The following is a 26322-nucleotide window of genomic DNA, read 5'->3' as shown; positions in this document are numbered from 1 at the left end:
GCTACAGGACAGTTAGAAGGACTTTAAATTACTGAAATAAGCAGGAATATTTGAATGTGACTCACACTGACCCACCATTTTGACATTTACAATTTAAAACAGTCTGATTGGGTGTATTGTTGCCTGACCTCCAGGTTTAACTCTGTCCTAACGTCACATCTTTTTTTGGGTATTTTAAACACTTTTAGGCCAAAAGGATGTAAAAAATGCATTTGTCTTTGTTTCACTGCAGTTAACAGAACATCCAAGAAGTTCATTGGATTTTTTTACATTTCTTGCATTTTTTACATACATAATTTGCATGTATCCCCCCCGATTTTAAGTAAGAATACACAGAACAAGTATTTAAGAATAATTGTTGGCGGTTTTATTAGAGTAACAGACAGCTCTGAGAGAGTCCAAACATTTCATGTGGAGGCTGGTGTTAACTGTGGATCTCTTAGTTTTGTGCAGATAAGACGAACAAACAAAAAACAACCAGCACAGAACAGAATCCATTTCCTCTTCAGACTGCTGTCAGACATTATCTACTGCACTCTGATGTCACTCTGGAAGCTGTCCTGCTGGTTCCTGAGGAGGAAGTAGTTCATTCTCAACTGTCAGAGTGACATCTGGGATCCTTGTGGAGTGTTGGTGACTGTTGTTTGCTTCCGGGTCATTTCTGTCTCTGTGTTCATCAGCAGGAGATTCAGAGTTCAGAAATCTCTCAGACATTTCAGTCTGTGGTTCAGTGGGAGGATGATCTGAGTCCTGACAACATTTTTTATATGTTATGTAGATCAAAACAACAACAACAGCAAAAACAACCACAACAACAATTGGAAGACCAATGATGAGTCCAACAGATCCACTCTTCTCTCCTCCAGCCTCCTTCCCTCCATCCTCTGTGTCTCCTCCTTTCTGTAGATCAAAACACCAACTCCAAAAGGTCAAACACCACCTCCACCAACTCCCAAAGCAACTCCCACGCTCTATTCACCACCTCCAGCAACTCCATCACTTTAGCCACCACCATCAACAACTCGCTCCCTCTAGCCACCAGCGCCAACAACTCCCTAAACAACTGTCTCCCTCTAGCCACCACCTCCAGCAGCTCCATCACTTTAGCTGCCACTGTCAACAACTTCAGAAGCAGCTTCCCTCCAGCCTCCTTCCCTCCATCCTCTGTGTCTCCTCCTGGCTGACCTGCAGGTGAGAAACAGGTGTGAGGTGTCAGCTGTCAGGTAGGTGATGAGTGAAGAACAGAACAGAATCCATTTCCTCTTCAAACTGCTGTCAGACATTATCTACTGCACTCTGATCACATCACTCAGACCAGCTGCTTTCTACAAAGTCTCATCAACAACATCTTTAGAAACAAACATCAACAAGCAGGAAGCAGCTTCACCTCTGATCACACACACACTCAACTCTGCTCACTCACCTGGAGGAACAGCACTCAGGTAGGTGGTGTTGATGGACTTCCATGAGCTTGTTTCTCCCACGAAGACACGACACTCGTACGTTCCAGTGTCATTAGTCGTCACATTCTTCAGAATCAGAGACACGTCTCCATCCTTCATCTGTCTGTCCTGCAGATCCACCCGGTTCTTAAAAGCTGGATGCTGGCTGTCTTGAAGACTCCGGTCATCTCGGTACAAACAGACATATTTGTCTCCCAAGTCAGTTCTGCTCCACTCTACCACTATGATGCTGCTGTTTGGAGCTTGACATGATAAAGTGATGCTTTGTCCAGTGTCAGCTGTGATGTTTTTCTGGCCTGACAGAAGAAACAACACAGAGCAGCGAGTTCACAAACGTCAGAGACAAAAGGCAATGAAAAAATCCTTAGTTGAAATCCCCACTGCCCCTCCCATTTAACGTCACTTTGCATATGCGCAGTAGAAGAACAGACTCAACTGTGAGTGCTGACGTGTCAGTAGTGTTAGATGTTAAATAATCACAATTACAGTATTCACCAAAATAATTATGATTATAACTTGCTGTAATTGAGCGGCTTCTCTGCTCAGTTTACTTCTGTTCAACTATTATACGTTTTTACCAAGATTATCTTTGAAACTTAACCAAGAAATTATCGGTAATACTGTTTTTAACCAAGTGTCAAAATTGGGCGCTGAATGCTTTCCAACACCGACCCCCTCCAGCTAAGAAATGAACAAAAAAGTTCAGTGTTTAAAAGAAGAAATCGTTGATTTCCTGTACAGTTCAACGTGAAACCGGTTAGATGACGATCGTCTTTAGAGAAACAAAGATTCTGGCAGCACATTTATGTCAAAAAACAGGAAGAAAAGAAGTTAAAAAAGAATCTTGTTTCCAGAAGGAACAAGAATCACAACAATCTATACTTGTGACTATTTCCCAAACTTTCACCAAACTGTGTCGCAGCCCTATAAATCCTAACCACCAAAAACATGTTTGCTACATTATGAAAGTTTGGTAAACTAAAAGTCTTCTTTAATCTGATTTTAGTTTTTTACTTGCATTTTTTGTTGATTTCGAGCTGTTTATAAGCATTTGTCAGAGTGGAAAAATTCAGAGCTCACCTTCAGCGGCAGCAGCTCCGACACAGACGCACAGCAGAATGAACAGTGATACACTTCCAGGCATGTTCGCTCCTCCTCCTCTCCAGCCTTTGGTACGCCATCTTTATCTCACAAATGTCGCAGAGGAGCGACTTTTCCTCTTGTGCTTTCAGCTTCTACCTGTAGGAGTCACCGCAGAGGATCATCTGCCTGCACTTTACCCGACATCGTCTCCAGTCGCACCAACACTCAGCATCTCCTTCACTACATCCAGAAATCTACTCGGTGGTCTCCTTCTTCAGCATACTTTGTTTAATATAATATAATGTAAATGATATTTTTTTTTTGTTTTCTTGTTTGATTGATTTTGTGTAACATAAATATATAAGAAATGTATATAAAAATTCTACTTTGTTACGTGTTTTAATTTTCTGGTTAACTGACCAAAGTTACTAGGTAAACATGGTTTAAGTGGGTATTAACACCTCTGTATGGGGGATGGATGTTTTCCCGACTGTTTTATATTTATTTATATGACCAAAACTAGAACTACAGTGTGACAGTGGAACACCAAAGCTGACCTAACATCTGGAATCTAACACAGAAATCTGAGGTGTGTAACATACTGTACTGTTCTCAGTATTTTTCCACTGGTGATGCACAGGGAGTGACTCTGCAGCCAGTTTGAACCAACAACACTGTGCACACACACTGTGTTGTTGGTTCACACTGCTTTGTATATTAGGCTGCTCTGAATGCAAATGTTTGTTAACAAGTCTGTTCCCAGTGGTGTCTCATGTTTCACAGTCAGTTTGCCTGAAGTTTCTGTCAGAGCTGGCTGATTTCTCTAAATGCTAGATCTTTAAGGGCCTCCTTTATTGCCTCCTTTATCAGAGGATACAGTTGAGGATCCTTTGGAAAAGAAAAGGAGATTTGCCATCCCGCAGTTTACAACGAGTCACTATCAGTCAGGCCTGCTGTTTTCTACAGTCTCAAGGTTCAAGGTTCAAGGTTCTTTATTTGTCACATGCATAGTTATACAAGTATAACACACAGTGAAATGTAGCCTGACACGCTCCTCGACATGTGCAAAAATTGGGGGGGGGGGTGTAGAGGAAGAACATTATATATATATATATACAGACATATAGTATATACACTGGGTGAATGTGCAGTAGTAGCAGCAAGCAGGTGAATTCTGTATATTAATATGAATAGACATCTGACTATTTTACAGGATAGACAATATAAACATATTTAAAATTAAAGGAATTGAAATGTACATTGTGCCTTGGTTTAGAGTGTCTGGAAGAGAGTCCTGTCTCAGTCAATTATAGATGATGCGAGAGGGCGGGTGTGTGTGTTTAGGGCACGGATGGCTTGGGGATAGAAGCTCCTCTTGAGTCTCTCTGTCCTTGCCCGGAAGATGCGGAACCTTCTACCAGATTGCAGAAGTTGGAACAGTTTGTTGCCAGGATGGGACGGGTCCTTCAGTATCTGCGCTGCTCTAGTCCGGCATCTCCTGGTGTAGGTGTCCTGAAGCGGGGGGAGAGCAATCCTGCAGCAGCGTTCTGCTGTACGGATCACTCTCTGGAGAGCTTTTTGGTCCTTCACACAGCTGTTCCCAAACCACGATGTCATGTTCTGTGTGAGGATGCTCTCCACAGCGCCTGTATAGAAAATCCTGAGGATCTTTGGAGAGACCCTGAACTTCCTCAGTTGTCGTAGGTGATACAGGCGCTGCCTAGCCTTTTTGGTCTGGACCTGAATGTGGGCAGCCCATGTCAGGTCTGAGGAGATGTGGACACCAAGATACTTGAAGGACTGCACCCTCTCCACTGGAGCTCCATTGATGATGATGGGCTTGTAGTCTCTGTGCTGACCCCTTCTGAAGTCCACCACCAGCTCCTTGGTCTTGCTGACGTTCAGCTGGAGGTGGTTGTCCTGGCACCACGATGCCAGATTCTTCACTTCATCCATGTAGGCCGCCTCATCGTTGTTGGAGATGGCACCCAACACCACTGTGTCGTCAGCAAACTTCACAATGGTGTTGGAGCCATGGGTGGCCACACAGTCTGAAGTGTAGAGGGAGTAGAGCAGTGGCGAGAGGACACATCCCTGAGGTGCTCCTGTGTTGATGGTGATGCTGTTGGAGAAGCACCTGCCCACCCTCACCACCTGAGTTCTGCCAGTGAGGAAGTCCAACACCCACTCACACAGACGGCTGTTAAGTCCCAGATCCCTCAGCTTTGTGAACAGTCTGCAGGGCACTATTGTGTTAAACGCTGAACTGTAATCAACAAACAGCATTCTCACATAGTTACCCTGTTTCTTGTCCACGTGGCTGAGAGTGGTGTGTAGGACGTGGGCGATGGCATCCTCTGTGGATCTGTTGGATCTGTAGGCGAACTGCAGCGGATCTGTGGTGTCTGGGATGGAGGAGGAGATGATGTTCTTCAGCAGCCTCTCAAACACCTTCATTACTACCGAGGTCAGTGCAACTGGCCGGTAATCGTTCAGGGATGAGGGTTTGCTGTTCTTGGGCACAGGGATGATGGTGGATCTTTTGAAGCATGTGGGGACCACAGACTTCGCCAGGGACTCGTTGAAGATGTAAGTGAACACACCTGCTAGCTGGTCAGCACAGCAGCGCAGCAGACGGCCGGTGATACCGTCTGGCCCCGCCGCTTTCCTTGTGTTCACTCTCCTCAGTGCCGCTCGGACGTCATGCTCCGCGATGCTGGTCACCGGGCTCTCGCTGATGACGTCACTGTCCTCGGTAGTCAGGCGGTAGATAGCATTAGCCGCCTGGCTAACCTCGAAACGGGCGTAGAACTGATTCAGCTCGTTGGTGAATGCAGAGTCGGCGTTGATCGGCGCAGTGTCCCTGGCTTTGTAGTCCGTAATGGTGCGTAGTCCGTGCCACATACTCCGTGTGTCGCCCTGGTGGAAGCGGGACTCCACACGTTCCCGGTACCTGCGTTTGGCATCTCTCACCGCGCGCCGCATGAGGCCGCTTTGTAGGCGCTCATATCGCCAGTGGCGAGACCCGCGTTGTAGGAGGCGGTCCTGGCGTTTACTACAGTGCGGATCGATCTGTCCATCCACGGTTTCTGGTTTGGGAATGTGGTGACTCTCGCAGTGGGGATAATCTCCTCCGTTAGCATATTGACGAAGCATACTGCTACTTCCGTAAACTCGTTGATGTCGACTGCGCATGCTCTGAACATGTCCCAGTCTACGTCGTTGAGTGCGTCCTGTAGCGTAGCTTCTGATTGGGCCGTCCACCGTTTTACCTCCCTCGTGGTCACGTCTTCCCTCCGTATGTTTTGTTTATACTGGGGAATGAGGAAGATGGCGTTGTGGTCAGACTTCCCAAAAGCCGGGTGTGAGACAGCTTTGTAGCCCTGCTTGTATGGCGTGTCTGGTAAACTTAAAGGTGAACTCTGAATGTTACTCGGTGAAAAAGATGATTAAAATGATCAAACTGAAGGTTGGAGTCTAACCTAGTTTAACTCAGGGGAATTTCAATTTTTCTCTCTCTAATGAAACTCATGCAAACCGTTTGATGACATAGATTTAAATAAAAAAGGGCTTTGGTGCCCTCTGGAGGTCCGTGTCTGATTTAACAACTAAGTGAGACTGGTACACACAGGGCAGTCATTACTTTATATTTGCATATGCTGAACATGCTAACTTACAGTTAACACGTATGGATGATGGCAGAAATTCAGTCATCTAGTCTGTAGAAATGCCGAGTATATATATATTTAACAAAGAATTAATTTACTTTTGAAATTATTTTTGATTCCTGTTGATCTGCTCTTTAGTACCATATTAAAACAACTTCTTCAAAGTAAGAAACCCAAAGTACAGTAAAAGGCATAGAAGGAAATCCCCTTGTAGCGGTGCCTGTCCAGGGTTAGTGAAAGAGAAACTGAAACAAAGGAATAAAAACACAGGGTGAAATCCAGAGCCAGCAGATCTCTTGAGGTGCTTCAGTAAGAGATAAATCGTCTGCGATCTTTCTCGTCACTTAACAGGTTGGTGTCAAACTAAAACTTAATTGCATGAAATATGAAACACTTACAATATATATGTTAGATTGTGGATGTTAGTCTAATAATACTGAGTAGTGTAGTGTGCACTGCACACTGCATACAGTGTGCTTGAAAATTTGTATAAATTGTGCCTTACTTCAAAGAAAGAATATAAAAATATTTTTACTCTATTTTAACCAGAATATTGAAATTCATTTAAAGTAAGAAAAGTAAGATACAGTAAAGGCATGGCAGGAAATCCCCTTGTAGTGGTGCCTGTAGAAGGTTGGTAAAAGCGAAACTGAAACAAAGCAATTTTCAAATATTGTTAGATGGTGTTTGTCAGTGTAACAATACAGTGGAGAGAAAAAATGCAGCTTGCTTGGAAATCTTTATAAATTGTGTCTTACTCAAAGAACCAATCTCTAAATAATGTTTAAATCTGCTTTGAACAGATTTTTCTTATCTGATTAAGAAAATGGATGATGATGAAGAAATTCTCCTCAAGACGCTGAAAGCACTGGTTACAAATATCAAATGGAGCCCAAAGGAGGTCGCTGACTTGTTTGATGCTCTTTTGAAGAGATTTGAGTCATCAGTAAATGACAAATCACATCTCCTCACATGGATGGTAAAAATGTTGCACTCCATAGAGATTCACTTTATTACTTCAGACTGGAAAAATGAAGATGGAAAAACACTTCTGGAACTAGTCAAAGAAAAAACTGTAACAGATGAAACCTTGAAGGAATATTTAGCCAATGACAGAGAGAAGACTCTGGACAAAATCATTGATGAAATCCGCCAAGAAAAGTTGAACCAGGTTGACGAAAAGCTTTTAAATGATATCAAAGATATTGTATCAACAGTTCATGAAGGGCGTGATATTCCTGAGGACGGCTCACAGAAGAGTGACCTGAAAACCATCTTAAAGGATCTCTGTTTGGCAGTGGAAAAAACAAAAATTAAAGATACCAAAAAGCCATTTCGGCCACGACTGACACAGATGGTGAGCTGGTGCCTGATGGCTCTTTCAGAAACAGGGCGATTGATTCAGGTTGGCACAGGAGAGGGGAAGTCCTGCATCGTGGCCATGTTTGCAGCTTTTCGAGCTCTGAGAGGAGAAAAAGTCGACATCATGTCAAGTTCATCAGTTCTTGCAGAGAGAGATTGTAAAGAATGGAAAGGATTTTATAAAGAGTTGAATATCACTTCAAATTATAACTGCAAAAGAACAGGAAATGAACTAAAAAAGTGCTATGAGTGTCAAGTTGTTTACGGCACTGCAGAAGACTTTGCTGGTGACTGGCTTCGGCACCACTTCCAAAGGTTGGACATATTAGGGCAGAGGAAATTCCAGTGTGCAGTAGTGGATGAAGTGGATTCCCTGATGCTAGACAAAGGTCATCATGTAGTCTATTTAAGCAGTAACATTCCTGCTTTACAGCATCTCAACCCACTCTTGGCATGTATATGGGCCACTGTTAATCAGTACAAGAAAACTGGCACATATACAACAGTAGGGCCAAAATATCCTTTTTATCAAGTGCTGGAAAACGTGATGAGCAAAGATGGTGATGAGCTCATCATTCGCCAGATAGCAGAGGACACAGGTATACTGTTAAAGGGATCAGTCAAGGACCTGAGAAAGAACCCGAGTCTCTTAAATGAAATGACTAAAAGTGCGACTGCTGACCAGCTGGCTGAGTTCTTTAAAATGATGGAAAGGAAATTCCCATCTTCCCAGTTTGCTCTCAGCCTCATAAACAGCAATGGTGAAATAGAAAAACTCAACAAGGAGCAGCAGAGTGAAAATGTGGAAAGCAGAAGAGTGTCTCTGCTTTTACTTGATGGTGGCTTCTGTCAGTACATGTACTCTGATCACGACAGTGTGGTGAGAGCTGTAGAAGAGGAAGTAAAGAGATCAATTCATTTTACACCGTGTGAACTGAACCAAGCTAAAAGCAGCTGCTACATCCCAGGCTTCTTTTCAGAGCTGGTCAAATCTAAACTAAAAGTCTGGATTGAAAATGCATTTAAAGCTCAACTCATGACAGAGGACCATGAATATGTGATGGAGAAACATGGAATCGTGCCTGTGGACTACAGCTGCACAGGGGTTGTTGAAAACAACATGAAGTGGACTGATGGACTGCAACAGTTTATTGAAATGAAACATGAGTCAAAGATTAGTGACATGACAGCCATCACAAACTACATGTCTAATGTGGGATTGCTTCAAAAGTACAAAAACCAGTTTGGAAGTCAGATCTACGGGATGTCTGGAACTCTTGGTCAAGAAAAAGAGACTGAGACTTTGCAAAAGATTTATGACGGTATCAAAACCTGTCAGATACCCTCATTCAAACGTAGAAAGCTGTTTGAGGTTGAAGGTGTTGTTGTAGAAGATGAAAAAGAATGGATTAAACAAATCTGTGATGTTGTCATTGTACAAACCAGCCCTACATCATACAGGGATCCTAGAGCTGTGCTCATCATCTGTGAGACCATCAAACGAGCAAAGATGATTCATCGCAGTCTAGGAGACAGAGTCCAGAACAAAAAACTTTATGTAAACAACAACATGGACAACAGTCTGGTCATTTCTAAGGAACTTGAAGCAGGAAGAGTCATCATAGCAACAAACCTCGCTGGCCGTGGAACAGACCTTCAAGTTTCTGACACAGTAAAGGAAGCTGGAGGTTTGTTTGTTGTGCAGACCTTCCTGCCAAAGAATGCTCGTGTAGAGGTGCAGGCATTCGGTCGAACTGCCAGACAAGGATCTCCAGGATCTGCTCAGCTCATTGTCTGTTTGAGTCATCTGGCAGAGTCAATTCAGTTACTGCTTTTAACAAGGAAACTTCACTCTTTATATAGAAATCTAACAGATGTAACTCCGCTTAAACAACATCTGTTTGCAATGCAGTTAAGGACATATCAGCAAAGGAACAGTAATAAAGCATCTGCAGAAATGTCTTCAACACTGAAGGATACTTTGACTAAAAAGTCACAGACGGAAATAAACATAGTTAAAGAGTTCAGAGAGAGCTCGGTGGCTAATGAACTATCAAGCTACTTGGAGTCTCGGATTCCATTCATGAAGAAGAAGGAAGAGCTCTTCAATGATTATCTGGATGTACTAGATGTCGTGTACAAAACTAGCAACAACAAGCCAGAAGCTTCAGATTTATCTGCTCTGAATGAGTTTTGGGGTATGTGGCTACTCACAAGCTTCAGTGCAAAAGACTCTACTGAAGAGTTAAAAAGTAGACTGAAAACAGATCTGGATACTGTGAGGCAGAAACTCAGACAGAGCGAATCACCATCATCAAACCTCTACCACTACATTAGCTTTGGTAATGACCTGCGTGAAAACAGGAAGTTTACAGAGAGCATCAACATGTACACTAAAGCCATTCAGAAGGATCACTGTTGGGGAGCTATTGCATATTACAACCGTGCTTTTACATCTTTGAAGCAGCAAGACAGGAGTCAGAGTCCAGACTGCATCAATCGAGCTCTAGAAGATTTGCAAAATGTACTCAAGTCTGTTCAGCTTCACTGTGACCAACTTGAAGTCACTCACAGGTTTTCAAAACAGCACATTAACAAAGACAACAGAGATTCACTCACAAGACTTGACGAACAATTCATGGCCAGATACAGAGTGTTGGTGTCATTTAAGGAACACATTACAGAAGCCATAAAGAAAGTGGTAAAGGCCAGAGATGTGGGTGGGAAAATAAAAGTGGAAAAGACCACAGTCTATGCACTGGTTTCATTGGTGCACTCTGTGCCATTGAAGATGTTTTCAATGGAATCACTGCATGCACTCCTCTCTAGAGACCCTCTGAAGTGCCTCCAACTCATCAGCAACCCCTCCTTTGATATTCCAAATGAGCTTAAGTCTCTTAAATCTCTGGGCCTGACTCACATCTATACCTTAGACACACTGTTTACAGTGGTAGGCTTTATCGCAAAGATTGGTAGATCCATAATGTCATTCCTTAAATTTGTTCGGTTCCATGGCAGGTAATCAGCTTGAGCAAATAAACAAATAAATACATATCAGGAAACATGTTAGCAGAGATTTTACAGCAGGGGAACGGTGCTTCCTTACAGTGTAGATTTTCTTCATTTATTTTATGACTACATGTAAAAGAAATCATTCATATATGTATGAAGAGTGTGGATTTGCAAAATATCTCAGAATATACATACCGGTATATATACCTTTTATATATCTAAAGATATGTGATATAATTATATACTGTATGCAGTGAGCAAAACCAGTCATTTTTTGATTTGCTTCACTTGAACTATTTTAGTCAGAATTCCCAGTATTTTGTTAAAATTATTTGAACAATAGTTTATAAAGCTCATGATGAGCTGTCATCTAATGCAAAATAGGAATTGATGTTTAGTGTTTGATCGTTATTTTGTTATTGGTGTATTCAGATAAATAATTAAATATAACTGTATTCTTTGCTATGTTTCTTGACACTCAGTGCTGCTTTTAGTTTGAGATATTCTGCTAATTATATTTGTTAACTTCATATGCATATACTTTAAGTTCAAAGAGATCATTGTCAAAGTAGTATTTTCTCATAAGATCCAGCCCTAACTGTATGCTTTATATACTATATGCTTTGTAAGCTAGACCAGACAATATTACATACAGAGAAAAAACCCAAAATCATATGACCCCCTATTAGCAAGTTAAGTTAGTTATTCCTTATTTAACACAACAGCACAGTAATACAACCACAGGCTTACAGGTTTGGCATACAAGAACTCGTAGGGATGGGAGGGTGTGTATGGTCTGTAAACAAAACATGTACAAAGGGCTGAGTATAATCAACATTCAAGTCATGAATTATGCTTCATTAACTGTCTTCCAGTATAACCAGAAATATAAATGAAAATTCCTATATGATCATCTTTGCATGGAAGTTTCCTACACTATTCAACAAACCAAACAGTGGCTTTTATTAATTTTATTAAATACACCCAATAATGACAAATCACAGAACACAAATATCACTTTAGCTCACAGCTTACAAGTGTGTAGCATAACAGCTAGCCTTAGCAGCACGCACCACATAGTGAGCAGATTAATGAACATTGCAATTCTACACAAGCCGATTCCCTATATGAAATAAAAGGCACAGGACTGTCCTCTCCTATCAATGTCTACTCACAGTTCTTTAGTGACACACACAACTCCCACCACGCCTAGAAGTCCACTGTTGAGTGAGTTTGCAAGGTGCCTCTTACTAAATGTTAGCAAGAGGCACATGGTCTGTGCTCTGGACCATGTGCCCGATATCGCAATTGCGTTTTCTCACCACAAGGGGGCTCTCACACACAGACAACATGTTTTCCAACACAGACAGACCCACACCCCAGCCCACTGTCACAGTCCTTTCACAGAGGAAAAGAATTACCACATTGCTCTTTACAGCGGTGAAGGCATTTTTTGGCACAGAGATAGTAAGGGTAGGAATACCAATTTAATAAATTTATTTCAATGATTAATAATAACGCATGCACACACCATTACAACATAAAACGGTGCCACTTTATTATGCAACACATGCAAACTACCACATCACATAGGTCAAAGTGCAGGAGCACACGCCCAAAAACTTACCCCAAAATACGGGTAATATTTCTAACAAGAAATAAGCTGTGAGCATTTAGGATGAATAGGGGCCAAAGTTTTAGCTGTGCACTCACAGGTTTAAGACATCCAGTCATTGAACCATTCCATTTTTTGGCATCATCAGCTGCCACAAAACCCACACCACACAGACACAGCCAGAGGGGGGAGGGGGAGTTGAGTTTTCCAGACTTCAATTAAACTAAATTTGTATAAAAATTTGGTTTATAGAGGAAAAAACATTTTCTGTACTTGGAAATCTCCAGATTTTTCTTTCTTCTTGAGGTGAACCTATTCTACTTCCTGTTCAAGTGTTTGTATCATTTACGCTTTTCACATGTTCCTTTCTGTGTCGATGACAAAGTGTTGATGATCCAGATGTTTAGAAGAATTTTAACTTGTCAGTTTTAGACTCTGACACTAAAGGTCCAGTTTTTGTAGTGCTCAGCAGCTCAGAGAAATAATGTAACTGAAAGCAGAACCTCTGAGAAGTCTCTGAATGGATCTTCATCAGGAGATGAGGAGTATGATTTCTCTTCAAATGTCAGTTTGTTAAAATGGTGAAAAATTGATTTGTTAGCGTAATAACAAATCAATTTAGTAATAAAAAAGCCATCCGTGGTAAGGCTCAGGGTGAGTGTGATGTCTTATTTTTTAGTATCATTATTAAATCTACAGAGGTCAGAATCACTAGTTCATCTGTTTACTGCTTAATAGGAGATTTTACACACATACAGCAGTGGTGAAGGCAAGGCAGACCTGAACTTCACAGTCTGACCCAGCTAATGACCAGCAGAAGACGATCCATGATTGTATAGAAATCAATGAAGGTGTAGGGAGCTGAGCACTGTCCTGGTGATACAATGATGAGTTGTTGACCACAGGACATGCAAGAAAAACAAAGTGCAAACCACCTCAGCCCTGTGGTGTATTAATTTGTTTTGTGTATTTATTTATGTCTTCATATGGTTGCATCTGTGACCTCAGCGAACATTTTCATTGTAACTTTATGGGGTAGCTTGTGATCATAAGCAAATGTAAAAATAATAATAATCAGATTTTTTTAAAAAGGAAATCTGAAGTATGGATAAAGATCTAAATATTTTAAAAATATGTATGTTTCCATACTTTATATGAAACTGTCACAAAGTGTTTGTTATGACCTTAGTATATGAGTTAATGTGAGATGAAACATGATGCTCATGGTCACACTGGGTCCAGATAAAACAACACAGTCACTTAATTACAACAGGTGATCAGTGTTGGACACAGCAGAGTGTTCTATGCTCTAATTCAAGGATTCAAGGATTCAAGGATTCAAGCTTTATGGTCATTCGCATCACATCTCAACATGAGGTGGAACGAAATTATGTACATTATGTCCCAAAAGAAACAGAATAATGAGGATTTTTTTTTATTTATTTATTTTTATGAATAAATAGTTGTGTGTGTGTGTTTTTTTTTAAACAAAACAGATATACAAGTAATAAAATTATACGACAAGTGGAGTGCAACAACCTGAGTACCAGTATGGAGTATGGGTATAAATATAGGTGTAAAGAAATACTTTATCAATGCTGGTCATCATGCCCTTTGCTGCTAAAGTGACAGTGTCTGTAAGTGTCCATAGTGAATTTAAGGTGCTACAATAACAGTTGTTGTCCATTTATGCATTGAGAAGTGGTGGGTTTGCATATGATGCTCCTCAGCCTCCTGCCTGAGGGGAGCGGGACAAAGAGTGTGTGTGCTGGGTGAGTGGGGTCCTTCATGGTACAGGCGGCCCTCTTCCTGCATCTGGAGCTGTATATGTATGTGACGGTTGGGAGGCTGCCTCCGACAACTCTCTGTGCAGCCTTCACCACCCTCTGTAGAGCTTTCCTCTCTGCCACTGTGCAGTTTCCGTGCCACACATTGATGCCAGAGCACAGAACACTCTCCACCGCACAGCTGTAAAAGGAGATGAGGACTGAGCTCCTCAGTCCCCCATGCCTCAGCCTCCTCAGGAAGTAGAGCCTCTGGTGAGCTTTCCTGATCAGGCTGGAAGTGTTATTTTTCCAGGAGAGGTTGCCATCCAGGTACGTACCAAGGTACTTGTAGCTGGGTACTACTTTGACTGCAGATCATCCGAAGTGCAGGGGTGTGTGTGCGTGTCTTCCCCTCCTGAAGTCCATAATCATCTCCTTCGTCAGAGATTGTTTTGCTTGCACCAGTCCTCCAAGAGTTCCACCTCCTTCCTGAAGCCGGTCTCATCATTGTTTGTGATGCAACCAACCACAGCTGTGACGTCCACAAACTTTACAATATGACAGCCTGGAGGGTTGGGTGAGCAGTCATATGTAAGCAGCGTAAACAGGAGGGGACTTGGCACACAGCCCTGAGGGGAGCCAGTGCTGAGGACTCTGGAAGATGAGGAGACATTGGTCGACTTCGGAGAACAGAAGGAACCGTAATGAAAAATTGAAATATGGACAGTTGGGCTGTGATCACTCTGATCTCATGCACTCTGAATCAGAAGCAGAAATTACTTCTAAAAAATAGAAGTAACTGTTTCGTATTTCCACATCAAATACGCATCAAAGGCCATCAAATGCTGAACATTCATAATCCAATGCTGTCACTCTCTGGATGTAGTCCTCCTGTTTGCTGAGGCTGAGCATGATGAAGTAGTTCATCCTCAAGTGTCAGAGTGACATCAGGGATCGTTGTGGGGTGTTGGTGACAGTTGTTTGCTTCCAGGTCATATCTGTCTCTTTGTTCAGCAGCAGGAGATTCAGAGTTCAGAAAGCTCTCAGACATTTCAGTCTTTGCTTCAGCAGAAGGACGATGTGAATCCTGACTGTGTTGTTTATGTATTATGTAGACCAAAAAAACAACAACGGCAGCAACAACAAGCACCACAAAAACAGTCAGACCGACGATCAGTCCAACAGATCCGTCCTCTGTGTGTCCTCCTGTGTGACCTGCAGGTGAGAAACAGGTGTGAGGTGTCAGCTGTCAGGTAGGTGATGAGTGAAGAACAGAACAGAATCCATTTCCTCTTCAAACTGCTGTCAGACATTATCTACTGCACTCTGATCACATCACTCAGACCAGCTGCTTTCTACAAAGTCTCATCAACAACATCTTTAGAAACAAACATCAACAACCAGGAAGCAGCTTCACCTCTGATCACACACACACTCAACTCTACTCACCTGGAGGATCAACATGAAGGTAGATGATGCTGATGGGGTCACCACTGAGATTAGCTCTCTTTCTCCGGTTTGTTTCTGGCTTGGCACGACACTCGTATGTTCCTGCATCATTAGTTGTCACATTCTTCAGAATCAAAGATGCGTCTCCATCCTTCATCTGTCTGTCCTGCAGATCCACCCGGTTCTTAAAAGATCGATGCTGGTTGTGTGAATTAAAGTGACCGTCCCGATACAAAAGCACATATTGATCCCCCAGGTCAAGTCTGCTCCACTCTACAGTCATATGAGGATGTCCGTTGTTTGGAGCTCGGCATAGAAGAGTGATGTTCTTCTGTCCAGATTCAGCTGTGATGTTTTTCTGACCTGAAAGTGGAAACAACACAGAACAGAGAGGTTAAAGGTCTACGGACGACTTCCAAAGTTCACTAACTGTATAATGTTTAGTAATACTGACCAAAATAATCCTGATTATGGTTTTGGCTTTTCTGTGCTCAACTTCTGTTTAAATCATGTTAGGGTGAATTGTTTTCCCTCTTTGAAATTGCAACATTTCACTCAGTGCAGTTAAATGGCCTCCTCTGGAGCCTGATAACCACTGAAACCTTTACATTCAGTTCCTGTCACCCCACTGAGCATCATTACTCAGTTGTACTTGTTTGTGTCAGGTAGTAGGTGGTAGTTTGGAGAGTGCCATCTGGCCAGTGCCAAAGATTAAACAAAATCTGTATTTATTTGCCAATAGAAGTATCTCATAGTGATAAAATCCCTGTGGTTGTTCTTCACTTTATCCAAGAAATGTGAAAACAAAAAACAATACAAATATCAAGAAAAACTACATTTGTACCACCGCCAAAACATTTGGCCACAACTATACAGGAAATATTTATGCTTCAAAAAGTTCTCAGCTTTAACTATCACTGATGTAAAAGTTGTATAAAGACAGGATGAGTGATAAAACAGCTGATGCATTAACATGTCATTTCAAAATCTGCTTAAAACCTCAGATTTGACTCTATTACAGATCACTCTGTTCACATAAAACACACATCCAAGGTTTTATTTGGTGGTTGTCTACCCCAACTCTGTAGGGTGAGAGGCAGGGTACACCCTGGACAGACCACAAGTCTATCTCCAACACACAGAGCCACACCCGCCTGTGGGAGATTAATCAGGTTTGAACGGGCTCTGCCGTCGACCTGTTCAGATCGTTTCTCAAAATGACTGTAGAATAAAGACCTATAAACTCCGGCGCCGAGGCACATAGGCGTCTACGCGCCTGCGCTCACCAACCACGGGCGGGGCTTTAACTCATGGGCGGGGCATTTTCACACTACGCTTAGCAACAAATGACTGTAGAAAAGTTTATCGGTCGGGATTGGTCGTCGCGGTGGCGGCGTATATTCTCCTGCTATATATAACACAGTTATAGTTCGACTTCGGTGTGGATAGAGGAACGTTAGGCTTCAGCTTGTGACGGTAAGCAGAGACTATTTATACACATGACTGAGCCTCTTACACGCACTTGTTTTATTTTATGCACTTTTTTGAGATATGATTTTTAAACTGTAGTTTCCTTTCAAACCGTTTCCACACCGAGTTTGTTCGGTTCTCTTTGTTTACCATTTTATTTAGGAATGATTTTCAACAATATTTTAGACATACTGGGCCGTTTGTGAGCTCACACCACGAACATAAACAGGATTTTGGTTTTTGTTTTCGCTCCATTGTTGTCTTGAGAGAACTTTAAATTTCTATATTTTTGGACACTTTCTCACGTTTTTTGTGTTTGTGGACACAGCGTTGCGAGGCTTCTTTTGCGTTGAATTTGATAATCTCAAAAGGTTTAGTTACAGAAAGAATGTGAGAACAGGGCGTGTATTGGTGTGAAGGGTAACAAGAAGCATTCAAACACTGGTAAACCCTGGCACGCAAACACGCACTAATGGCTTCTTTGAAAACCAGTTTGACGATGTCTCCGTTTGAAAGGCTTGCCTGAATATCAGCTTACCTTTAGCTGTTTTATAGTCTAAGCGGAATAAAGTCCAAGAACATCTGACAGGCACACCTAGTTTCATCGAAACTACTTTGTAGACGACTCACTTTTGTAAGGAGTGCCTGATAAATCACGTTGAATGGAATCAAGTCCAAGAAAAGGAAGGATGATATTTTTTTAATCAGTTTTTTGTTGTCAGTTTTAGTGTGATTTTAAATCGTGCTTTCGTGGCTCACTTTAGAGACATAAGCACGAATTCAACCTTTTTTTTTCTCCTTTCTTTCTCCCCCTTTTGTTGTGGCTAAATATATAATTTGAATAAAGCCCAAGAAAAGGACACATTTTAAGGAATTGTGTGATTTAATGTTCATTTTCTGTGATAATAATTATTAGCACAGTTATCCTCTGTGCCATTTGTAATTTTTAAAACAGAATAGCTGAATTTAAATGTTGAGCTTACCCTCTGCAGAAATCTCAGCGCAGAAACCCATGAGAGACCAGAAGAGAATCATTGTGGTCATTTTTCTCGAGAGGAAACTAAATCGAGGGGCAACACAGCTCATTACTCTACTAACTACTAACTACTAATGATCATGGCGTAACACCTTACGCCATGATGATTTGGGCAGTGAGGTACTTTGTCCCCACCCACAAAATTGCAGAACGTCACAGAACATCTTGTTGGAAAGGACACACATCAGGAAAAACACTTAAACCTCTGAAATGATTATGACCCACTTTTTTTGTTTTGTTTTGTTTTTTTCATTGTAAAGCGATGAGTAACTATTTAAACAGAATGAAACCTGCACCTCAGCTGCTGAAAAATTCTAGCTTTGAATTTGAAATGTGGAAGCAAAGTTTCTGCTCTCATGTTGGCTCTGTTTTGTGTCTTGCAGAAACGGATCAGAAGTTTCTGGCACCACTTCAGCTCCTTCAACGATTCACAGAGCCAAGCAAAAGATCTAATGATGGTGATGATGATCCTGATGAGGGCCACAAACCTAAATGTGTCACTCAAGCAGTAAAGTTTCTAAATCATTCAAATTGTTGCTTCAGGACTCTGTGTGTTGATTTCAATGACGGCTTATTTATTAATAAGTAATTATTAATATTATTGTTAAACAACTCCAAATTTAAGAAAGAGGTAAGTTTAATTTTACAGAAGAGAGCAGTCTCTCTGTCAGGTGAATATCTACAAATATACTAACAAATTAAATCTGCATCTGATGATGACAGTCAGCAATGCAGCTCGATTTGAAAACATTAATATGAAAATAAAAGAATGAATGAATAATTGCCTGTCTGAACTTTTAATGTGACTCTTTCCTTGTTTAAAATATCTGAATGATCAGTCATTATTGCTTTTTGTGAAACCTCAACACAGAAAAAGAATAAAAACTAAATTATGTGAAATTCATCACTTTATTGCTCTAAGTCTCTTTTTTTGTCTTTCTTTAGTACAGTTTCTTTAGTACAGTTTCATTGATTGCTTTATTTTTTGTAATGTGAGGGTGTGTATTACAAAAACAAAGTATCCAACCACTGACAAACGGACACACCATGCAGTTATTTGGAAAATAGTTCCTGGATGTGTCAGTCTCCATGGAGCACCTGAATGGGAACTGACATTCACCTGTTTGAAAGTGGAAAACATCTAAGAAAAGGGAACTTTCTAGAATATAATAATGTTTCAATGAGTTAATGTTGTAATTTTGATGTACTTGGTGCATTTTTTTTCTAATATTGTCACTAATAAAATATCAATATAATTTAAGATGTTTTAAATGAAATGAAACTGCTGCCAGCCTTTGAATTTACCCAGCCATTCAGTGTGTTCTCCCTGTGTCTCTGTGGACTGTCTCTGGCAACAAAGTTTCTTCCCAAAGGCCAAAGACAGACATGTTAGTTGCTGCAGGTGCTAATGGTCTGTTGGTCCTGCATCAGACTGGTGACCTGTCCAGGGTCTGGGCTCCTGTCAGTCAACTCTCTGGGTTTATTAAATAGTGAAAGGGCAGAATAAACGTTAGAATCAAAAACATTCAGAGCTGAAGAGCCTGTTTTATTCAGAAATCTATTGTCCAGATAAAGTCATTGATCATCAAGTTCAAGAGTCTCTTCCGTCATGTTTTTAAGTCTTTCAAAGCAAAAAGCCAATAAAAAAAAATTAAAATAAAATCATGAGATAAAAGGGGTTTCATGAAGAATCAAATGAAGAGTGTTGTGTTACACATTGCTCTTTAACAAGGTGACACTGGAGTCTGTTTATATGGGTCTACTCTTATTAACTAGTCCAGAAGATAGACACGGTCTGAAATTGAAAATCTCAGCTGATTTTCAATTGTAAATCCAAAGTGTTTCATTCACAGAACACATAAAAAATCATTTTGATTCAACATGAGTTTTTTAATTTACTGTGATACAAATTTATGGTCTGATTTTAAAGAGATTTCAGTGTGTTCGCGGCAAAATATTTTCACCTTTACCTACATCTTAATTTCAAAATTACTCAAAGATATTGTGTCCCTAGTACCCATAAGTACTTTTACTTCAGGTTGTTTGACCACCTGAGAAAGTCAGAAATAAGTAAGTTTAATTACCTTGAACCTTGAACCTTCTTTCATTAATTAAATGATTCAAATACTGCTAGATTGTAAGCATTCAATCTATTGAGACCACTCCCCTGCCACAATTTATTTTTTCCCCCTAAACTGACAGTAATGTATTTGAAAAAATAAAATAACCTTGATCTGTTGATTTTACTCTTACACTTCTGCTAATACTTTCAACTGTTGTAATTTATTGTGATAATTTAATCATCAAAAACAATCCAAAATAAGTACTGAAGAGGTTTACAGCTGACAGTCAAGAGAAACATGTGTAATTTGAGACTTAAACAGGAACCTTTTTACTTCCATAAAGGACATAGTTTTATTTCACTCATACCAAAAAAAAAAAAAAAACAAAAACAAAAAAACAGTGAGTGGCACACAATGTCTCTAATGTCTGTCATCTGTCTCTCATCTGTAGGGTGGAACTCGCTCTGAGAAAGCACTCAGCCATAGTGACTGTCTGTGCGTGTTTTTGTTTTATCTGTCATCATCCCCAATCACTGACCACAGCTCATGAGAAAAGTCTTGTTGTATAACTGTGTTTATGTACATTAGCATAATTTAGAAATACACTTAAACATTATTTTAAGCAACTCTGAAGATAGGAAATAGTCCAACGAGGAGAGACTATGAATTAGTAAAGTGCAAAATTTGAGTAAGAAGGTATCTAATTTGGTGTAGAAGACGAAGCACCCCCTCCAAAGAAAAAAAAAAAAAAAAAAATGTCAGGAGTTGAAGTTGTTTCTCATCGCTGCTAATTGCTAATGTGAGACCTATGTTGGACTGTGTTTGTGAGAAATCAGCCAACAGAGATTCACTGTTCTGCCTAATTCGTTGCAAAGTAGTCGTTATGCAGAGCTATCACATGTACACCTCTGTCCACTCAAGTGTCATTCATCCCTATCGGCTCGCCACAACGAGGTGCAGAAGACACCACGGACAAAAAGACACAAAACAAACTAAAGTGGGATTTATGTCTTGGAAGAGTTTTTCAGCCATGGTTTTAATATGAACTGTGTATAATTGGGAGTAGAGGAAGCTACTTAGTGGGATGTGAGTGTGTTACTCTGTCAGAAGGATAAACTGAAGCTCTCATCCTAAACACAGACTGAGGGGCTCAGACCACAGAGGGAGCAGCTGGAAACAGACCAGGTGGAAGATCAACAGCATGCTTAACACCATAAGACAAAGGTGATGAGTTGTCCTTGTGAGAAGTAGATAGAAAAAAACCTTGAGAGATGAGGCCCTGTGGAATGTAGAGAAACAGGAACCCACAGCTGGGGGTGTATAGGTGCACAGAACATAGTAAAATGTAAGTCGTGAGCATACAATGTTTCAGTAAGATGTTAGCTTCATGGTTTGGTTTTTCTCACTAATGATTATGTGCTCAACATCCACTCTGCACGTGCTTATGTCACACACACACACACACACACACACACACACACACACACACACACCACTCTGGCTATGCGTTGCTTTGGTTACCATATAAGGGAATCCCCAGGGTTTTAGAGCATGTTTTGAAGCCCCCACCCCAAAGGGTGAGACTAAAGGTATATATGTGTAGGACTGAGGCACGGCCCCTCAGATCTGCTTTTTACATTGCATGATCTCCCTCTCCACAGAGGTTTGAATAAAGGAGCATCACAAGTGTTTTGGAGTCAATAGTGTTTATTTTTTTCCAGCAGTAGCAAAAGGATGAGAGAGATCAATGAGAATGATCTAAACATCCTTCAGAGCAGTGAAATTTGATGCTGGTACAGCTCAGGGTGGAAATTTTATCCCACATCATTCTGTTTTATTTAGCCAACAATACATGTCATCTGGTCCTCGCCTGATTTTGTCTGAGTTCATTTATTCTCTGTTTATTGGGCAAACAATAGAGTCTGTTTGCAAGAAGTGTGAAATGTTCCCAGTGGCTCTCACGTGTCAGTCTGCTGTTTTCCTATAACTCAGAGTCACAAACTGCAACCACATAAGTAACAAATTCAACACAGAAAAAGATTATATATTTTGTTATTCTCAGGAATGTTTCTGCAAAACAAAAGTGACTTAATCAGAGCAGAAGAGTCATGAAAAGAGAGGAAATAAGAAACCATCGCACCATCAGAACAGACAGTCAGCATGACTAATGCGTGACACATCATCATGTGAATGAATGCTGCAATCATAATGCATCTTACAGCAGAGCTTGATGCTGTGTGATATGTTTTAAACAGTCAGCAGTTTGTTAAACTCACAGGAGAACTCAGTTAAACATGGTTTAACAAGGACAATGAACTGAGTGAGATAAAATGGCCCAAGTGGAGTGTGTGGTTTAGTAACACAGTCTGTCCACAGGTTGGGTGTTGTTATATTAGAGATTAACTTAACTTTTAAACAGCAAAGATTAAATAGCATCAAAAATCGAAGAGAATACTGCTGTATGTAAGTGCAACTGAATAGAAAACACAAGTGTTTATTCTGCTTTTGAAGTTAAATGCACTTAAGTCAAATAAACATTCTGACCACGACTAATCAGACACTACAAATTGGGAGTAGAGGAGTCCAGTCAGGCAAATCTGTACCACATATTTTAGTAAAACATGAAAGATTTGAATTTCAAATTTGAGGAAAGTTTGGTCTCATGTCAACAAGTCTCTTCTTTGTGTTGTGTGGAGCTTCAGTGCCAAGATTACCTCAGAACAACAACAACAACAAAATTCTACTGGAGCTTTTTGCAGTTCATGGATAGTGTATTTAAAAGTCACTGAGTGTGAAAAAAAAACTAACAGAGGAAACGAAAGTTAAGCAGTAAGTTTTGTTTTACAAGAAATGAGAGAGATGGGGCTCCACCCACAGCCTGCAGCAACTGTTGGTCACATGGAAAGTTTCCAACATTTATTCTCCTATTTTAATCCATAAAAAACATGTTAATGAAATATAACTCATTGTGCATTACCCAGATGGATTATCATAGGTTTTGCTGCAGGTTTTACTCTGTTAAATACACAGAAAAAAAGTGCACAAGTTATAAAGTTGCCATCGCAGTGTGCTGAAGCAGACTGTATGAATTTGTGAAGAGTGGACCCAAAATGCGAACACAAAGGAACTTGATATTAACAAAAGGTGAGCTGTTTAATAAGGCTGATGAAAAAGGTACAAAAACAAAAGGCAAATGCAGAATGGAAAGAAACTAACTAGAACTAAACCGGGAGACCCAAAACAGAAAGAACAACACCCTGAACATGATAAAAAACCTGAACATGGAAAATCCTGGCAACATATAGGCACGGAAACATGCCGAGGAACAACAGACAACCTGACACTGAACAAAGAAAGACAGAGGACATAAGTACACAGCAAGATAATGGGAGGATGGGGAACAGGTGGGAATCAATCAGACCTGACGAGACAAGGGGAAGCAAAACTAGACACACTGCACACAGGACAGGGACTTTGACAATAAAACAGGATTGGCTGCAGATATGACAACATGAACTTGATAACATATGGCACGCAAATATGAAATACCTAAAGGGTGAGGGAAACTTAAACATGAACCAAAAACACTAAAATAATCTAAAACTCAAAACACTGGGTCAACAGACTCAAGATCTTGACAGTTGCAACAATTGAGCTACTGGAGCTTTTTGCAGTTCATGGGATTTCATAGTTTATTTATAAGTCACCATGAGTATGAAAAAAAAAACTCACAGAGGAAACGAAAGTTAAGCAGTAAGTTTTGTTTTACAAGAAATGAGAGAGGTGGGGGGTTGGGCTCCACCCACAGCCTGCAGCAACTGTTGGTCACATGGAAAGTTTCCAACATTTATTCTCCAATTTTAATCCATAAAAAGCAATATTTTAATGAAATGTAACTCATTGTGCATTACTCAGATGGATTATCATAGGTTTTGCTGCAGGTTTTACTCTGTTAAATACACAGAAAAAGTGAACAAGTTGTAAAGTTGACTCTGGAGGTCAGTAATAAACACTATGAGCTGTACCTATAAACAGGACAGACATTTGTTTATGGATTTCTAACATTTATTCTGCTCTTTAAGCATATTTATCAAACCCTGAGTATTGACTGACAGGAGGAATGTGTGAAGGTGATGAAAAGTAAAGAGCCACAAACAAAATCTGTCTTGACACACACACACACACACACACACACACACACACACACACACACACACACACACACACACACACACACACACACACACACACACACAGTAATCTGAACTTGACTGGAATGCATTCAGCTGCTAGCTGATAAGAAATCACACGTTCAGTGGTTTGTAAAATACACTGTTGAGTCTGATCAATTCAATTAACTTCAACTATTTAGATCTAAGTCTCTACTTATGCTGCTCCCCTCTTGTCTTCTCTCTACACTGGGTATTTTTGTATGTAGCTTCTTTTAATCATAAATCACTGTGAACAAGTATCCTCAAGAAAACACGTCTCACTTTCTGAGAGCTGTGAAGGTTTACAGCAGCTGTTTTTAAAGATGGGCTCTGCGGGCACAGACAAGAACACTGAAGTCTGTTTTCTTCTTTATGTTCTGACCATGAATATGCACTGACCCAAGTGTATCAGAGTGGGGAAACTTTTAGTCTCTCTAACGTAAATCCTCACAAAGATCAAGAAAAATCACTGGCTTTTAAGTATTTAATTTAATTTGAAGCCAATGCTTTAGAAGGAACTTGGCTCTGTTTTGTTCCCCCATTGCTTCATGACTCTGTGCCAAGTTAAACTGAAAACACACACAAAAAAAGATATCCAAAAGAATAAAAGAATCCAGGGGATTTCATTGGTTATTCAAATAGGTTATTATGAATTGGTGATTTAAGTCATTTGAAACCCTTTTAATGCCATAAAAATCACAGTGTGTGTCTGAGATGGACCAACAGAAGCTTCACTACTGATTTTCTCTTAATATGCAGATAGAAACAAATCAATTTTAACAAATTAGTTCATTACAAGATAAACAGCTGCTGGAGCTTTGGGAACCTCTATAGGTCAGAGCTCAGGAATGCCATTTATGCGGACTTCTGACATTCATGACGTGTGCACTGCTCTTAACAGACATCTATGCAGATGTGTTTCAGTCATACAAAATGCAGTTTATCTGGAAGCTTCTGGAGGTGCTTTATGAGAAATGGCTCCAGGTGAAATCACATCAAGTTTATGTTCATCTGTCTTTGGACTCTTCCTCCTCTATAAGAAGAGATATACATGAGTAAAAACTGTGATCAATACAACTTTCATGCTTATCTCTGCGTGTAGAGTCTGGATGCGATCAGAGCTGCTTGGACTGTTGTAATGATCATATTTCTTGATCTATGCATGTGTATAACCAGCTTATAGCGTTTAAAGAGGACACATTTAGTTGAACGGTAAGTATAGAATTTAACAAGCTCCTAAAATATGTTGAAATTATTTCACTTTTCATTCATTTTTTTAAAAACATAAACACTGATAAGTCAAGGACTTTGAGCACTTTTCACTTGTCTTCTCACTTCTCACTTGTTGTATGATCTGTGGGGCTCAGGCCTTAAATGCAGTAAAATGTAGGCCTGCTCCTGCTGCCTCTCTCTTACTAGGTGAGTAAATATCAGCAGTTATATATATTAGCAGTAAAGTAACAAAGAGATTCATATTTTACTATACAGTATACGAATATATCACTGATGGGACATGAGGCCTGTTGAAGGCAACCAAGCTGGGGACAGACTCAAGGTCAGAAGAAAACCATGGGTTGAGCAAATTGAAGCCCCTCTGCTGCCACCTTTGACTTTTATTACTGTGTAACTTTTTACAAAGTGCATAGACACATTGGCCACATTTTAGGGAAACCTTGCTATGTGAACCACGCACATCCTCCTCGTCCAGTGAGGCAGGGGCAGATGAAGAGCAGGTGTGCATGAAACACCACTTAATGCAATAAAATAGGAATCTGGAGTTCTGCAGTGGATGGAAGATTATTTATTATTATTTCTTCTTCTTTGTTAAAGTGAACCTGAGAAGTTAGCAGCAGCTTTTTTGTGACTTTTTGAGCTTTTTTGTCTATTTGTCCATTTGTGTTCAAAATAGGTCTTTGAGCAGAAACCTTTTAGTTTTGTTCTAATACCTCTTGCTAACTCCTTCCAGGATTTATATGCCTTGCTAAATGACCTTTCATTTTTCTTGGCTTCTTGTTCGTGCATCTCCTGCCCTTTTGCTGTTAGTCTTCGTAATTCAACACATAATAATACCGATGATGCCCTGAAATCAGACAATGTGCCATTTCAATTTTTACAGGAGTACAA

At 40.4% G+C, this 26322-nt stretch overlaps 1 protein-coding gene and 1 long non-coding RNA gene across 6 annotated transcripts; one reads left to right on the top strand and one right to left on the bottom strand.

Annotated features, from left to right (window-relative positions):
• Positions 1–344: 344 nt before the first annotated feature.
• Positions 345–15860, bottom strand: LOC120742625. 5 transcript variants are annotated; one of them, XM_040046047.1, is made up of 5 exons: positions 15641–15856; positions 15315–15322; positions 9842–9852; positions 1424–1608; positions 345–1185 (listed from the first exon to the last, which is right to left on the bottom strand). In XM_040046047.1, exons 1-5 carry the CDS (start codon positions 15699–15701, stop codon positions 908–910), a joined length of 543 nt encoding a protein of 180 aa, XP_039901981.1. In that variant the 5' UTR covers positions 15702–15856; the 3' UTR covers positions 345–907. The 5 variants fall into 5 exon arrangements, with proteins under 5 accessions (XP_039901981.1, XP_039901979.1, XP_039901977.1 ...); XM_040046045.1 differs by lacking the exons at positions 1424–1608; positions 9842–9852; positions 15315–15322 and adding an exon at positions 14882–15184 and having other exon boundaries at positions 345–581; positions 15419–15856; XM_040046043.1 differs by lacking the exons at positions 9842–9852; positions 15315–15322; positions 15641–15856 and adding an exon at positions 2544–3498 and having other exon boundaries at positions 1424–1759.
• A 987-nt stretch (positions 15861–16847) lies between these two features.
• On the top strand, positions 16848–19421 carry LOC120742632. Its single transcript, XR_005697912.1, has 2 exons — positions 16848–16894; positions 18308–19421. It is a non-coding gene; the product is annotated as an uncharacterized LOC120742632 (long non-coding RNA).
• The last annotated feature ends 6901 nt before the right edge of the window (positions 19422–26322 follow it).

Source organism: Simochromis diagramma, unplaced genomic scaffold (assembly GCF_900408965.1).
Source record: "Simochromis diagramma unplaced genomic scaffold, fSimDia1.1 OVJJ01000660.1, whole genome shotgun sequence".
In the NCBI taxonomy this organism is placed as follows: Eukaryota; Metazoa; Chordata; class Actinopteri; order Cichliformes; family Cichlidae; genus Simochromis; species Simochromis diagramma.
This window is presented reverse-complemented; position numbering and strand designations above follow the sequence as displayed.

Bases quoted from the DNA above. Each gene is read 5' to 3' on its own strand.
- LOC120742625 (XM_040046043.1), bottom strand. From the start codon at position 2,607: ATGCCTGGAAGTGTATCACTGTTCATTCTGCTGTGCGTCTGTGTCGGA. The intron at 1,760-2,543 runs GTGAGCTCTGAA...TTCTTCTGTCAG, and splicing joins CGGAGCTGCTGCCGCTGAAG to GCCAGAAAAACATCACAGCT. The intron at 1,186-1,423 runs GTGAGTGAGCAG...TCTCACCTGCAG, and splicing joins CCTGAGTGCTGTTCCTCCAG to GTCAGCCAGGAGGAGACACA.